Source organism: Larimichthys crocea, chromosome XIII, assembly GCF_000972845.2.
Source record: "Larimichthys crocea isolate SSNF chromosome XIII, L_crocea_2.0, whole genome shotgun sequence".
Classification (NCBI taxonomy): domain Eukaryota; kingdom Metazoa; phylum Chordata; class Actinopteri; family Sciaenidae; genus Larimichthys; species Larimichthys crocea.
The window spans coordinates 18071646-18087834 of record NC_040023.1 but is presented as its reverse complement, the minus strand read 5'-3'; the positions used below and the strand labels follow the sequence as shown (position 1 = coordinate 18087834).

Below are 16189 nucleotides of genomic sequence, written 5' to 3'. Positions count from 1 at the left end.
TAAATGAAACATTTAAAACTTAAACAAAAAACTATAAGCAGTGATAAAATTATAAAATAAAACTTTTTAGGTACTTTATACTTATTATTATAATTTTTATGTTAGACTGGTCACTTTGCATATCAATATTTTACATAACAAAATATAAGGATTTGAAATACATATAAAATATTGCATATTTTTATGGAGTACTAGTATACCGTATATCTCAATCTAGACCCTCAGAGGCCAACAGTAGCAGTAAAATACAGTGACACATTAAATTAATAATGATTTAATAACAGAACATATAAATTATGAGTAGTTTTATCTTCGATACTTTAAGCACTTATCCCACAACTGTGAATAAAACTGCTGGAAACACGCACAGGCTCTTTCAGTAAGCTTTAAAGATTCATATTACTGTTGGGAAATGTAGAGTCATAAATATACACACTGTAAAATAAATGTAACAAACGTATCTGTTGATATGATACAGTGGAGACACAAAGGTCCGCCCCTGCACCTGATTGGCTGGATTCGGGAGGCCGTGCTGCGCATGTCTGTAATTTGATTGGAGGAAAGAGCCGCCAATAAATGTACGTAATGTTACGTCACACGTAAGGTCAAGAGGAAAGAAGCATGGCCGCTGTGTTGAGAGGGTCTCGGTACCTAGTTGGAGGGTGTTGCAAGCATGTTGACTTTGCGTTTGGTAAGCAGAACAAATGGACACTGTACACGCATCGTGCACGCCTCCGTGCTTACTATAGAAGCCCAAGTTGTTACTTAAAGGCTCTTTGTGACACGGAAATACTACTTTCGCTTGAAATGTTTGAGGAGAAGTTTGAGTTCATTTTGCGCTGGTTTGTGTTTAGCAGCTCCAGCACAAACACAAACTGCAGGTTTAAGGAGCTGCACGGTTTAAATTACGTCTTGTGCGTGCCGGGTCGTTTGCCAGAGCTACGTGATACCAGGCAAAGCCTATCTGTTACAACGGTTCATAACGCTGAAGGGTGGAAAATGTCAGCATGCTCCCGTGTCCTACTGTATCCTGACTTTATATTTAAGGCACATCACGTAATGTCAGTCACCATGAACTCTGTCAACTCAAATATTTGTAGAAAGATGGAGGAGGCTTAGATGAGCTTCTTTTATCTCAACATCATACTCTTTACTTCAAATATACAATATTAATAGTATCATGTGCTTTTTGAGTTTGCACAAACATTATCATTTACATATTTAATATGTGGGTAATCAAAACTCAGGATATCCTTCTGTCGCTTTGTTAATAATATGAAGACAAACTCCAAATTATTTCTTTGACTTATTTCTTCGAAGTTACAATGAAATAAGTATAACAAGCAATGAATAAGCTTGTCCTTTGAAATAATTTGCAGTTATCAGGGAATAGTTAAGTAAATATTGGGTTAGTGCCATTAGATCAGATGACTTTGCACCGAAGGGCGATTACATCAGAATTGCATACCCTAAACAGGTTTTAAACACGGCACTTCCAGACATATTAAGACTTTACATCCACGCGATAAATACAATCATATTTCAATCATCTCGACAAACCTTATGATTGTGATGTGATTCACTACTAATGCTTTTTACAACTATTAAAACCATGTTAATGTGATACGTGTTGGCATCTGTACCAAACAAACCTGTTTTCTTACGTCAGATGAACCTGAGCATCTCTGCAGGACTGCAGTGCTTCATTATCATGCTGTTTTGTCACATATTTTACCTTTATACAGCTTCTGCCATTCAAATATTGCACTTTCAACAGTATTTCTATTGTCTAGCCTTACATCTTTTTGAATTACTTACAAACTAAAACTGGTCTAAGGTATTACATATAAACTATTGGGTAAAAATGAGGCATCTTGACTGATGTCAAGCACTTTTAAATATGTAACATGGATATTATATATTATTATTGATCCATTTGGCCATTATGTTGTAGTCTCCACAAGGTCTATGGCCTCGAAGACACAGGTGGGATTTATTGGTCTGGGCAATATGGGAAACCCAATGGCAAAGAACTTGCTGAAGCACGGATACCCAGTTATTGCTACCGATGTGTTCCCGGAGTCCTGCAAGGAAGTGCAAGAGCTGGGTGCTCAGGTAAGGATGTAAAATCTACAGTCTTTTTATTTTGAAACTGTTTTCATCTGTTTGTTCTCTTCTTAACTTGTGATTTTTTTTGTTTTCTCAGATTGTGGATAATCCTGCTGAGGTTGCAGACAAGGCTGACCGCATTATTACCATGCTCCCCTCTAGTCCCAATGTCGTAGACGTGTACACTGGACCCAATGGCATTCTCAAGTATACTTTGGTTTCTTTCAATACATACTTAATAATAACCTCCTGGATTTAAGTCAGATTCTAAATTGTGTACATTGCTCAACAGAAAGGTGAAGAAAGGCTCCCTGCTCATTGACTCCAGCACGATTGACCCATCTGTTTCAAAAGAGATGGCTGCTGCTGCTGAGAAGATGGGGGCAGTGTTTATGGATGCACCTGTATCAGGAGGTAAATTGAACATTTCATGATATAGGTTGCATACTATATATAGTTTGCTTTCTAATCTTGAAATACACACACTCTTTTGTCCATTTATCCGGTAGCCTTCCACCTAGCTAAAACATAATAAAAAGGCCTATTTTTAGCTTTTGTCTTAGTTAGTTTTAGAGAGGTGTTGATTTCACTTTATGGTCATCTTTGAGGTTATTGTGGAGCTGTGAACTCGAGTTTTATACTCGAGAATAATACTGAAAGTTGTTTCTAATATTCAGTCAGTCCTCACTGAAATGAGTGCAAGCTAAACAAATACTTCAAAACTTTTTAAGAACATAACTTACCTGTTCAAATGTGTTTTTTACTTGTGTTATTCAGAAAAGATTGTCATTGCAACCAATAAAACTGTCCTCTAATTTTAGAATATTGTAAGGCTGCAACTAGCAATTATTTTGATTATCAGTTTAATCCTTTGATCTATAGAATGTAAGCAAATAGCCATAAATCCTGTCACAAATTTTAAGGTGACTTCTTGTTTTAGAATAACATTTATTTCACTATCATGGATGCCTGAAAAACAGAAAATATGCATATTTCTGTGTAAAAAGACACATCAACAATTGAACGATTATCAGAACAGTTGAAGATTTATTTTTGCTGTCACTTGAGTAATCAATTAATCGTTGTAGCTCCCCATTAATGGGAAGGTAGATTCAACAGTCTACCTTGTGTGATCATGAGTTCTGATATGTATTACAGTATGTTTACATGGAAGGAACTCTACATATTAACAAAAGTCACCAGTTGCCTTCATATTATGTTATGTTGAACTTTGAATAAACTTTTTTTTTTTTTCATGGTTGTGGCTAATCCAGTGTTCAGTGTTCCACTTATGCCGTTACGGCTGATTAGAAAGCACCAGTGGCATCTGCCTAAGGAAGATGAGGATCGGCTTCTGCCTGCACAAATGTTCGTAGCTGTAAAGTGTGTGCTCTCCGACTTTCAAGGGGGTCCACACAGACTAACAGTTTGTTTGAACTTGGCCTCGTCCACGTCAGGACAGCCACTTTCTTTGAATTGATTTTGGTCCATTTTACAGCCTGGCCCTAAAGATTAGTAATGATTTATATGCTTCCGTCCTGTGGTAGTGCACACGGATTAAAGTTGTCCAACTTTCTGCCTTGAACTTGTGTGCAGGTATATGTATGTGTGTGTGCGTGTGCGTGTGCGTGTGTGTATATGTATATGTATATGTGCGTACCCACATGTGTGGTGGTGGTAGTTTAACGAGTGTTTAACGAGTGATGTGTATGTCATACTTTGATACATCACGTCAATCACCAGGCTTTAGCTCCTAAACGGAAACTTTTTTTTTTTGAGCATCACCTGTGGTCAGACAGAAATCAAAAGAAGTGCAGTGGCATGGTAGTGACTGTTTAATCCAGCATGGTTAAAGTTTAAACATAAAAGCACACATGGTGGTGGGGGACATAATTGAGTCAGCATGTGTCTGATAGCTGCTTCTCCGTGTGAGAAAAATCTAAGGACCAGATGAGATAACTGCCATCTTTCATTTTTCCTCGGACTGGAACACTTACCTTCTTACCAAAGGCTCGAGTAGAGGACTGAAATAACTGTCGGGGTGGGAAATATGTGCTCAGAAGAAACTTTGTATGTGGAGGAAGGTTGTATTTTCCAGTTGAACTTGAAATTAAATCCTGACACAAATGTCTGCCGTTTAGGTGCTTGTCTCCAAAGTATTCAAAACAACTGGACAGTCGTCTGTGCTTCCTTAGCTTGTAATTACAGTTTTCTCGTTTCAGTTCTCACTCTCAAATGCATTCATTAGGTTTTTGCACAGTTGAGAAGAATGCTGCAGCTGGAGAAAATTCACAAACCTGCTTGCTGACAGCTTTGGTATTTTAACCATAGGGCGTGTTCCATATATAGTGATTGTCTCACTCCCGAGAGAGAGAAAGACACCTTTTTGTCTGCTTTTGAACCATGAGCTGGATATTTTGTACAGTCTTTATGGTTTCTGTGCTATAAGGGTAGGTTTTATCTTTGTTTTTCAGTTGCTTTAGAAATGAAGGAGTCGATTGTGTCGCGTTGGTTCATAATTTTAATGTTTAAACGATTCAGATTATCAATCATAAATTCAACGGTATGAAGCGAAACTTTTTAAATTATTCTCTTCCATGTGTAGTTACTAAAACTATTCAAGGGCAGCTAATTAATTTTTTGTGTATATTGTGTCACCTCTTGTATAAGTTTCTATAAATAAAGTTTCAGTATTTTAAAATATTGTTACTATGAACCATCTTTGATGTGTTCACTCAGTTTTTATCTCTTGCTTTTTACATTAAAATGTTTTTTTTCTCTCTTAGATTACAGTTATTCTTTGTGAATTTGGAAGCCATTACCCATGTTTTTGTTATTTCTTGGCTTTGCTTTTGTAACTCCCACCTGTCTCGAGCAGCTCAGTCCTTCTAGATTCCAGTTAGTGCAAAATGCTGCTGGCAGACCGCTCATGAGGACCAGGGAGGGGGAAACATATTACACCCATCTTGGCCTCTCTCCATTGGCTTCCTGTAAACTTGAGGATTAATTATAAGACTACATTGGTTAATTTCTTGGCACCCACGTAGCTTGCACCTGGTTATTGTATATCACTGAGCTTTTAACCCCATGTGAACCTGAACGCACCGTCAATTGTACAAATCGATTCAGAAACAGCTGTTCCTAAATCTAGACAAGGGCTGAAAAAAAACATTTACATTACATTACAAACTTGCTTTTAATTACCTTTTTTATCTTTTTTTTTGACTGTGATCGATCCCTATTTGCTGAACATCACATTTTAAGTCTGTTTTGATAATTGCTACATAACGGGTCCCCAAAATTTTAAGTCCTTAGTTCTACACAGATCCATTTACATCTCTCCAAAATTAAATATCTATTAGATGTCTCTTTTTATTTATTTTATATTATGCTCAGGCACCATTATGAATAGATTTGAAAGCCAAGTCATTTCTTTTAATTTAATTTTTGTTTATGTTGATATTACAAAAATGTAGAGCTGACAGAAAATGAGTGGAGAGACGACAACAGGCAACAAAGAAATTTATATTTCTATCTATATTATCTCAGTGGACATTTTCTGGTTGTACTGCAACACGGGCTTTGCCAGTGAGGAGAATGAAGGGAAGTGAGATGGCTGCTCTTTAGAGACGTTTGATGGACCTTTTTTAAGACAGCTGTTATGATTTACAATGATTACTTTTAGCTATGTTTTGTTCACAATCGATTAACTGATGAAACTTTAAAAAAATCAATGCACAACAACCATCTCTATGCTTCATGCTCATGGTTCATTGCATGTAAGCACAATTTCCCATTCCTAGGTGTGGGTGCTGCCAGTTCGGGTAAACTAACTTTTATGGTTGGAGGAGCAGAGGAGGAATTTACTGCAGCCAAAGAACTTCTCAGCTGCATGGGAGCCAATGTGGTGTACTGTGGTCAGGTTGGAACCGGACAGGTACGAGCCAACTTGTCAGATTTTCCAGAAACTTTCACGATGCAGTTGTCATTGTCAAAGTGTTTTTTTCATAAGTTGCATGTATATAGTTATTCATTTTAATTACTAATTAAAGTGGTGTTCAGATTATTGCTAATATGTTGTTCTCTTGTTGCAGGCTGCTAAAATCTGCAACAACATGCTTTTAGCTATTGGAATGATTGGAACTTCGGAGACGATGAACTTGGGAATCAGGTGAACACTCTCTCAGTTACTAATAACAGCATATGCAGTCATCATGATAGATATAGCAGCAGCCATACACTTACATACACCAACTGGAATTTGCTTTCACTTAAAGACTTGGACTTGATCCCAAACTGCTGGCCAAGATCCTGAACATGAGTTCAGGTCGGTGCTGGTCCAGTGACACCTACAATCCAGTGCCTGGAGTCATGGAGGGAGTCCCCTCTGGGAATAACTACCAGGGAGGCTTTGGCACTCAGCTGATGGCTAAGGTCAGTAAGGAGGCCAGTTGCACTGTTATCTGTTTCCTGGCCTTGAAGTTAGATTTGCACAATAGTTTTCTATTGTTAAAATGAATTTTGTCCTCGTCATCACAAATATGAGAATATAAAGCACGTTTTATGGCCATGATGGTTATATTTCTTCTAATTGGTCTGGAGGGATAATTTGTTCCTGTTGGCTCCTGATATATTTGGAAGAAAAAGATACAAAAATGTGTTTTGTTTTAAGTGTTCTCATATGTCGTGCATGTGACTGGGGACTAAAGTGACAGTGTTATAAGTGAATAAGAATTTTCTGTTTTCAGTCACACCACTTAAAATGATACAGTGAACTATCCAGCAATTTACGTCCCTCTTAAAAGGGAATCAAGCGCATATTATTACAACATAAAGAAAAATTCTCTGTGGTGTGTGGACTCGTGGTTTTGGTTTGTAGAGAATTTTCAGCTTTGTTGGTTTTTCTTATGTATGTTTGCTTTTCTTTTTCAGGATCTAGGCCTCGCACAGAACACAGCCACCAACACAAAGACTCCTGTCCCTCTCGGCTCCTTAGCCCATCAGATTTACCGTATGATGTGTGCACGTGGTTATGCCAATAAAGATTTCTCCTCTGTATTCCAGTTCCTGCGTGAGGAGGAGGGCCAGTAATTTCAGCCTCCACCCCGTCCACAACCTTGCCAGGCATGGCCCTGCACAGGACTAGTGTAGTTAGGGCGCATTTTGCCCTGAGGACTGTTTTTTCTTTCTTCTTCTTTTTATTTTATTTTTCAAAGTTCAAAGACATGAAGACAACAGAGCTCCAACACAGCGTGACAGATCATGTGTGCACTTATCTCTCCCATTGGAAATCATGTTTCCTGTGTGATCTAGCCTTTTTAAAATGCAACACTCCTTTCTAAGTTTTAGAAGCAGGTGAATTGTCAGATGTATACTGTATACACACGGGAGATCCAGAAGCAGTGACAGCTCTGCAGATCCTACTGCATTAAATGCAAAGCGTATGTGGTGTTAGGAGAACGACTCATTTAGCTGTTTGCCAAGACTTAACGGCTGCGAACATGGTTTAGTCTCCAAATATTTAACTGTTTGTTTGTGATCATTTCTTTATGTTGCTGTTTTTGTTCTGTTCATGCGGGGTTTGCTCTCTTGACATTGGAAATGTTACTTTGGGATAAGAGTGTCATATCATATCCTGTTAGGAAATAAAAACAAATTGTGATGTCAGTTGATGTGACAATTAATTTACCACCTTTATGTTTTTTTTAAAATTACATCTTCATTACATCATTAAATTTCTGAATTTGGATGTTAACTTAAAGGCAATTGAAGTATTAACAGATTTTTTAGTCTTTGCTGCTGGTTTCGTGCAGTATAAATCCTGTTTTTTCTGTCATAGATTGAAAGCAGAGAGCTCTGCGTGGACACAGCTTAACACAACTCTGAACTGATTTTTATGCAGTCCATAAACTTGCGTGCAAACGTAGGCAAACGTCCGACACAGAGGTTGTAGAATACTAATTCTCGCGATGAAAATGGCAATTTTAAATTCTCAATGTCTTGTATTTGGACACGCACTGTACAATTTTCCCTCCGTGTCTCTGAGCGCCAGTAAGTTAAATACCTCCCAAATGTTCCAGTTTGCATGTTGTGTCCCTCTGATGCCGTAGTCACGATAAAATGCTGAACAAACATCTGCCTTTAAGAGCTTGGCTGCAAAGCAGATGCAGTGGTGCAACTGCACACGTTGTTCTGAAAAGAAAAGAAACTCAAGGCCTTTTTTAGTTAGATCTAAAGTATTCAACACATCATAATAGAAAATACTTTGTATTGAAGATTTGCGTATTGACTACTCCACAACTGTGAAACAGATCGACTGTCGCATCATGCAGCCAGACTCAGTAATTTGGGGATGTGGACCCCTTTTTCTATCACCAGACCAGGAGGGCGGCATGTTTCTGATCTAGTTTGCCAAGAGCCACTGAGGGGCCAAGGTGCCATAGGTCATGGGATCACAAGACAAACCCATAAAAAGTCCATTAAGCACTGTAGGCTAAGAGCTGTGTTGTCATCTACTTGATAGGTACCGCAAACAGAGCAGCACTTTGGTCTCAGGCCTTCCAGCAGACTGTGACACTCACACAGCCTCACTGCGCTGCCTGCACGGCAGAAAAGCTGCGATTTGTGTATGTAACGGATCAACTTTTGCAAATACAGTATATTTATTATTTAGTATATTTTAGGTTAGACAGACTGTGTGGATGTTTCACCCTAACGCTGATAACATAGGAACTTTATTTACTGCCTTCTTTTTTCCAGTTTGTACCTTCATCCACATTGTAGCCTGAAACGAGCGGGCCATTCGCAGAAACTTTATTGTCAGACCTGTGAGGCCTTTTTGTTCAATGTGAAGCTTAAATGACCTATTTAGAAAAAAGGGGAACGAAATTCCGATTTTTAAAGAACTTTATTTAAAGCACGTTTTGCGAAGTTAAAGGACCAAACCACTTGCAATCAGTATTAAAAATATAGTAATCAACAAAAACACTCGATTTTATTAAACCGGGGCTATCTGGCAGTCTAATTAAAAAAGGTATCCTTTAATTAATTTAATTAAACAGGACAATGTTTTATTTCCTGTAATATCTGCATATTTCAGACATATTGTATAAAAATAATAGTATTTTAGTTGTAAACTGACGTCAGCATGTCGAGGCTTTCTTTAGCCACAGGCACAAATAACATCTGTGTCTTAACGTCATTTTTGCGCAAATTGACGTATTTTAAATATTGTCATTTGCATGTTTAAGTAAAAGTGTGTGTGTATAAATAGAAAATAAAATGAACAAATGATGTGCCTCTTCATCAACAATTCATGGGCTATTAGTCTATATTTGCAAAAAAGAAAAATAAAAAACAATAGACGTGGTTCGTCTTTTTTTGTTTAACTGGCTGACCTGCTCAGATGACATTTCCAACCAACTGCTATACGTTGACAAAGACGGCCCTCTAATGTGTGAACAGCGTGTCTGAGATGCTGAGATGATTCCTGTCCAGCCTCACACTCATCTTCTCTCAACGCCAAATTGAAGAAACTGTGCATTTTTTGTTTGTTTGTTTTTGTCCAAAATGTGGTGAACTATAGTAGCAAATAAAACTTTAGATTACTTTATCTAGAGTCGGCCATAGTGCAATAAAAACAAAAATCGGACATAAACCTTTTCACTAACATAAAACATTACGCTGCTTTTCTCCTGAAATGGAGACTCACTCTTGCCTACAAGCTATGAACTTGGGCCATAAAGATTTACAGCCTCAAAATGTGGGAAAACTCTATTAAAAATAAAATAAATAATAAAAAAGGTGCTCAAATCTAGGTGTGGATACATTTCTCTGCCTCTGTGGTCTCACTTTAGAAATGTAAAACAAAAATGAATTGTAAAAGTTAAAAAAGTATTTAGTTTGACACTAATCTTAACCCCTCGCGTTCATATTCACCTCCGGCCATCAGTCACATTGCACCCACACAGCTTTCAGTGCCAAATATATATATATAGGTTAAACCGTCAACATTTTATTTTTGCTCTTGCTCTACAGACTCTGGTTCATGGAGGATTTGTTTATATATTGTATATGTGTGGCTGCTTTTAGCTCTGCGGTGTGCGCAGGGAAACAAGAGCCCACCTATGGAGGCATTTTACGCAGAATGTAGAAACGTGTAGGCATGGCGAAGAACTGTTTATTTTCATAATAAGTCACCCTTTTGCTCCAGGATAAAATAATCATATTGAGCGGTGATTCTTGCCATTTAGATGCCAATTTAAATATGACATTAGCCCCAAAGTCTGATAGGTTTAAAGAAAGGACAAGAGTCGGGCTCGTTATTAACTTGTTTTTAGAAAACGAGCACAGTCTGTCGATGGAAATTCCTCTTCTGCATTTTTTTGTGGTGTTTTCTCTTCAGGCTTCCTGACGTGAAGTGCCTATTTGGCCAGACTGCAACTTTCAACTTGACCTTGGCCTCCAGCCGCTTCTAACCCATATGAGGAAGAGTGCAGCCAAATGTGGCATGCGTTTGGTATTTTGTAGACACTGAACTTGCGTCTGCATTTCTCCGCCGCGGTGCCAAATGTGAGGATTATTAAATATTATATAGATATTATTGTTGTTTATAATGTGCGTTTAAAATGTCTCCATAAGACATCGAGTTGTGTTTCTTTATTTTCTTTAAATCCGCCTGCGTAATCGTTATGCTTAAATACCTCGTTCTAGGCCAAGCAGTCAGTTCAGATAATGTAAGAACATGATGGCACATTTAGTTAAAATCTGTACGTTTTTGGCTGAGAGCCTTTTTATGCTCTCAATCTTTAGATGTAGAGCCAAAATAATCATTTAAACCCACATATCCGACATGATTTTTGCCTTACTCTTAAGAGCTTGAGTAGCTGAGATGGCACGCGTAATTGCGCACCCATTCCAGCTTAAAAAAGAAAAAAAAATTGCATATATCATATAGTTTTTCGTGTTACACAATCCATCAAATAAGCTGTTGTGATGCCACTATACGATATACAAGATTGCCTTCACGGCACAGTTTCACTCAGTCTGAGATTCTAGTATTACTTTGTTTGGGGAAAAATGCCCTTAAGGCTTCTTTGCATAGCAAAAACATGTATACACTGATGTACAGCACATCTTCACAAATATACAGCTTGATCTGCATTATCTGATGTCTAGACGTTTATCATCTCCTTTGCATATCACGTGTTTGGCCCTGGCCAATAACCTTGCGATCTTTATGTACTCAGGCGTGTTGGTATCGTTACTCTGCCCGAGTCCCTGTCTCTGCTCAGTCGAGGGGATTTTGAAAAAGAGTTGGTCGTCTCGATGTAAGACATGCTATGACCGCTTCATTACTCCTCCATTCGCACTGGATTGACCCGGTGATGTTTCTCTACGACAACGCTTTGGATGATAGAAGCAAGAACATGGAAGGATTTACTGGAGGTAATTTTGCTGCAAACCAGTGCAGGAATTTGTTAGCGCATCCAACCTCGCTGGCTCCGAGCACCACCTACACTTCGAGTGAGGTGCCAGTCTCTGGCATGGGGGAGCCTGGCAAGCAATGCAGCCCCTGTTCTGCCACTCAGAGCTCGCCCAATGCGTCTTTGCCCTATGGATATTTTGGCAGCAGTTATTACCCATGTCGGATGTCACACGGCAGCGTCAAGGCTTGCGCGCAGCCCTCTGGTTATGGCGATAAATACATGGACTCATCGGTCTCTGGTGAAGACTTCTCAACCAGGGCAAAGGAATTTGCATTTTATCAGGGCTATTCCTCTGGTCCTTACCAGCCCAGCTACTTGGACGTCCCTGTCGTCCCTGCGCTGAGTGCTCCATCTGAACCAAGGCATGAGTCTCTGTTGCCCATGGAGCCCTACCAGCCATGGGCCATCACCAACGGTTGGAGTGGTCAAGTTTACTGCACCAAGGAGCAGCCACAGTCAAATCCTATGTGGAAACCTTTGTTACAAGGTATTTCATTATTTTATTAACACAGAAATGTGATTGAAATGTGTTAAATTTGTAAATATATGTGAATGTAATGTCAAATGTGAAAAGTTGTTTTCCACTGCTGAACTTGATGGACCCGGAAGAGGAAATTCTAAGTATTTATTAAATGTATATTTTTAAAAAAAAAGTTCTGTCTGATTATAATCGACTAATAATAATCGAATAAAAATGTGATCATGCATTTTTTCCCCCCTCTCTCCACAGACACTATATCTGGTGGAGACAGCTCTATCCGCCGTGGGAGAAAGAAGCGTGTGCCATACACCAAGGTGCAGCTCAAGGAATTGGAAAGGGAGTACGGCGCCAATAAATTCATCACCAAGGACAAAAGGAGGAGGATATCCGCGCAGACAAATTTGACAGAGAGACAAGTGACAATCTGGTTTCAGAACAGGCGCGTAAAGGAGAAGAAAGTCGTCAATAAATTCAAGAGCTCCAGTTAGCTCTGGAGATACTGAAACAGGGAATGGCGGACATGGATGCGCCTTCATCCAAAAAACTGTGCTATAATTTATTACATTATATGAACGGTTTCTTTGTCGCCAAAGCGGCTCTGTTTTTTTTTTTTTTACCTACACATTTCCTTCCTCACATTTTAATTGGAACCAGTCGATGAGGCCTGTTGACAGAAGATCGGAAATGGTTTGCATCGAGTTGACCAAAGGCGATTCTGCAAGGGGGGGATTCATGGTCTCCTTCAAATATTCACCAAACAATAAGACATTCTGCCTTGACGGCATGAAGACACCCCGAGCGCTTTTAATCCACCTAATCCAGCCCAAAAATGTTAAGACTGAAGCCCCTGGAATCAGATACAATAACAGAAGTAGGTGTCACTTTGAGTCTGTGAGCATCACAATGCAAACAGGCAAATCATTAAAATAATATCAAATTAATCTCAAATAATATTTTTCTGCATTTATTTACGCTAAAGAGGAAAAAAATCTCTCTCCATACTCTTTCCTTGCATAAGAAATATTATCCTACAACACTGTATTTAATTATTTAGATCAACTCCACCCTACTCTTTAAAAGAGTTCTCACTCCATCCCTGTCTTTACAAATCCGATTCAAATAATCCTCTTTCTGTAAGTTAAACAGCCACTGTCTGATGAAACGTGAAGCTATAGTCTGAGCATCAGTAGGTTTCCCCACACTTTGTCCATGTCTTTCTAAATAACTCGCCTGTCAGCAGGCTGACACATGCAATCTCTGCCTGTCAGTCCAGAATGGTTTTGCAGGAGAGTAGGCTACTGAAAACGTAGGCATATTTAAACATGTAAATACTATCTGACTGCAACTATCTATCCTCCCTTTTCTGACTGCAATAGCCAAAGTTTTTTGACAATAAATGTTTGAGAGACGCAAATGTGATCTTGTGATCATTTTCGTTCATATATATATTTTTTTAGTCCAAGGTGGACATGGATGATTCATTTTAAGCTTTACAAATCCTTATCATGGTGAACTTCCACATGGATACAGAATATTCCCTAAGCTGATGATGGTTGTATTTAGGCCAACAGGCCTTCAGGAGAGAGCTCAGAGCCTCTGTGGGTTTCAGCTAATAAGAGTTTATGTCGCCATCTAGTGGCGGAGCTCTGTCTGCACAGCGTCCTCCCATAGGCTGTTGTCCATACATCTGCTCTCACAGAAGCGTGTGTGAGGGAAAATACCTTTTATTTATGCCTAATTAATCTACCTATTATTGATAAAAGCGTGTGATTTATCAACTTTGATAATTAAGGTAAAAACCACAAACCTTATTCATCCATTAGACTAATAATAATAATAATAAAGAGAAGAAGAAGAACTATTATTAAATTAAATATATTTCAGCACTGCAGAACATAATATTGTAGTAATACATTTAAAATGTAACAAGTTTAATAAAATAAACAATTTTGAAGTCATGGCACGGCGCAAAAACAAAACATAAGAAACATAATGATTTCTAATAATAATTGCCTGTATTCACATTAAAACATATTTTTGTTAAGCATATTTGAGCTAATTCTGCTTTCTGAATAAAAAACATGTTGAAAATGAGAATCAGAAATGATCGCTCCAATCATTTCTTGCACATGCACGTTCGACTCTTCGTGTGCTCGATTTGTTCATAACAAAAATAAAAGATCAGAAATTTCGTTTCCGTTCAGATTTTGCTCACGTATATTTATTAATACTCAATCGAAAAATCAAACATATTTCCGTTTTATTTGTCTAAATTCATCGAGTTTCTCACGTAGGAAGAGGTGTGTGTTTTTTATTTCGTGTTAAAGAACAAACGGGTTATGTGCAGCCCAGTTTGGAACAAAAACTTCAAACTGCGAAAAGAAAATAGTTCAAAGCTGTAAAGAAAAAAATCTTTGATATGAAAAGTGTGTGTGAGAGCGAGTAGAAAGGCAACGTCCAAACAAAACTTCAGCTATTACGCACAGCTCGGTTCTATAGTTAGTATTCATATTTGCCCTTTAACCTTTACTGAAAGACTTTATTATCATTTATTATGGTGCAATCATCTTATCACAATCACACCGATAAGAAAGGCTTCATTCACATCATTCTCTGAACTATAAAAACAAACACAACCTGTGTTAAACATTCAGTTTTAAATATTCGTCGCTGTATTCGGGACCTGACACTGACCTCCGAACTCCTCGTGCCAAACAGACAGGTTGCTAGTTCAATGATCCTGTCCGCGTGGATTTGCAGCATCGCTTTGTGCCATTGAAAAGGGAGCATTTGTTCCAGTAACGAGGCGGCACCCTCGGGTGAGTGTCACCCACTCAGCCCGGTCACACTCGTGTACAAGCAGGGCGATTGAACTAACAATAGCAGGGAAGTTTGTGGCCTTGCTCAAGAGCACTTAGAGAGGCCAGGCAGGTAATCATTTTAAGAGCTTGAAGTGGTTTCCTCGGGGTTTTGGACTGATTTCAAAGAGTCACTTTTTTGGAAGGGGGGTTATGTTGGTGTAAATATTCGTCTACTTTGTTGAGATGGAGAAACCCTCCTCTGTAGCTCCTCTGTTGTTCTGTGTCATTGCTCCCCCTAACAGCCAAACTGGTTAATGCACCTCATTAAAAAAAAGCCCCGTATGCAGCCCTGAAGCGTGCACTGCACTGATGATAGCCAGAGCATCTAAAATACAAAACATGTAATAGTGAAAACTTACTGAATAGAAACGTTTCCAATTCCCAAGAGGAAAGTGGAGCCAATAACGTGCATGCACTTTGAACCTAACTATGAATCATTGTCATCTTCTGTGTGTAATGCTGTACGTTTTCTCTGGTCACTTTTATGGCGTGTGTGTGTGTGTGTGTGTGTGTGTGTGTGTCTGCGTGTGTGTTCGAGCGGTGTTGAACGTTGTGCAATGAACTTCAGACAAAAACAAAAATCTTTATTTGTGGATCAAATACAACTAAAGGAAGAATGTCATTGAGGAACAATCCAAAACAAAACAAATAAATAAATCGGAATACAAATGGGACACAGTTGGCATCACGTCAGCTGTTTTTCCTTGCACAATTAAATGCAAGAGCACATTTTATTCTGGATGAACATTTTCTGCTACCGGAACATTTGATCTCAATGATTTATTTTTGTCCATATTTGTTGCATCACAGCACGTTTGGCAGCTGCGATACTTGTTTTACAGTTTTTCACCGCCCCCCAGATGATTCAGCTCAAACAGCATTAACCAATATTACAACATAGCTGGACAATAATAACTTCAAATAACGATGGACATTCGCACTCGAAGGTGAAGACAGACATGTGATTCATGTGTTTTAATTTGACATCACTGCACTTCAGATCTGCAGCCAAACATTCGTCCTATGAATGCGAGGTTGATTTTGTGAATCCAGAAAGTTTTATTAGCTTTTTACGTTGCTGTGTTTTACAGCAGCTTCAGCTGTAAACCCCCCCAAACAGTACACTGTTTCCGGAGAAGTCCCCCTCTCCCTCCTTATATGTGCTGTCAGAGTCCAGCTCAGTTTCTTTACACCTTGATGACATCAAACGCTCAGTTATTTAGCTCCCTGGTGTCTGTTGTGTGTGCAAA

At 38.7% G+C, this 16189-nt stretch overlaps 2 protein-coding genes across 2 annotated transcripts; both read left to right on the top strand.

Moving 5' to 3' along the window:
- Positions 1-589: 589 nt before the first annotated feature.
- Positions 590-7793, top strand: hibadhb (3-hydroxyisobutyrate dehydrogenase b). Its single transcript, XM_010741911.3, has 8 exons — positions 590-691; positions 1955-2115; positions 2207-2316; positions 2402-2523; positions 5913-6046; positions 6204-6280; positions 6387-6543; positions 7042-7793. Exons 1-8 carry the CDS (start codon positions 622-624, stop codon positions 7198-7200), a joined length of 990 nt encoding a protein of 329 aa, XP_010740213.1. The 5' UTR covers positions 590-621; the 3' UTR covers positions 7201-7793.
- A 3621-nt stretch (positions 7794-11414) lies between these two features.
- Positions 11415-13477, top strand: hoxa13b (homeobox A13b). The gene is made up of 2 exons (XM_010741912.3): positions 11415-12084; positions 12328-13477. Exons 1-2 carry the CDS (start codon positions 11451-11453, stop codon positions 12564-12566), a joined length of 873 nt encoding a protein of 290 aa, XP_010740214.1. The 5' UTR covers positions 11415-11450; the 3' UTR covers positions 12567-13477.
- Positions 13478-16189: the final 2712 nt, after the last annotated feature.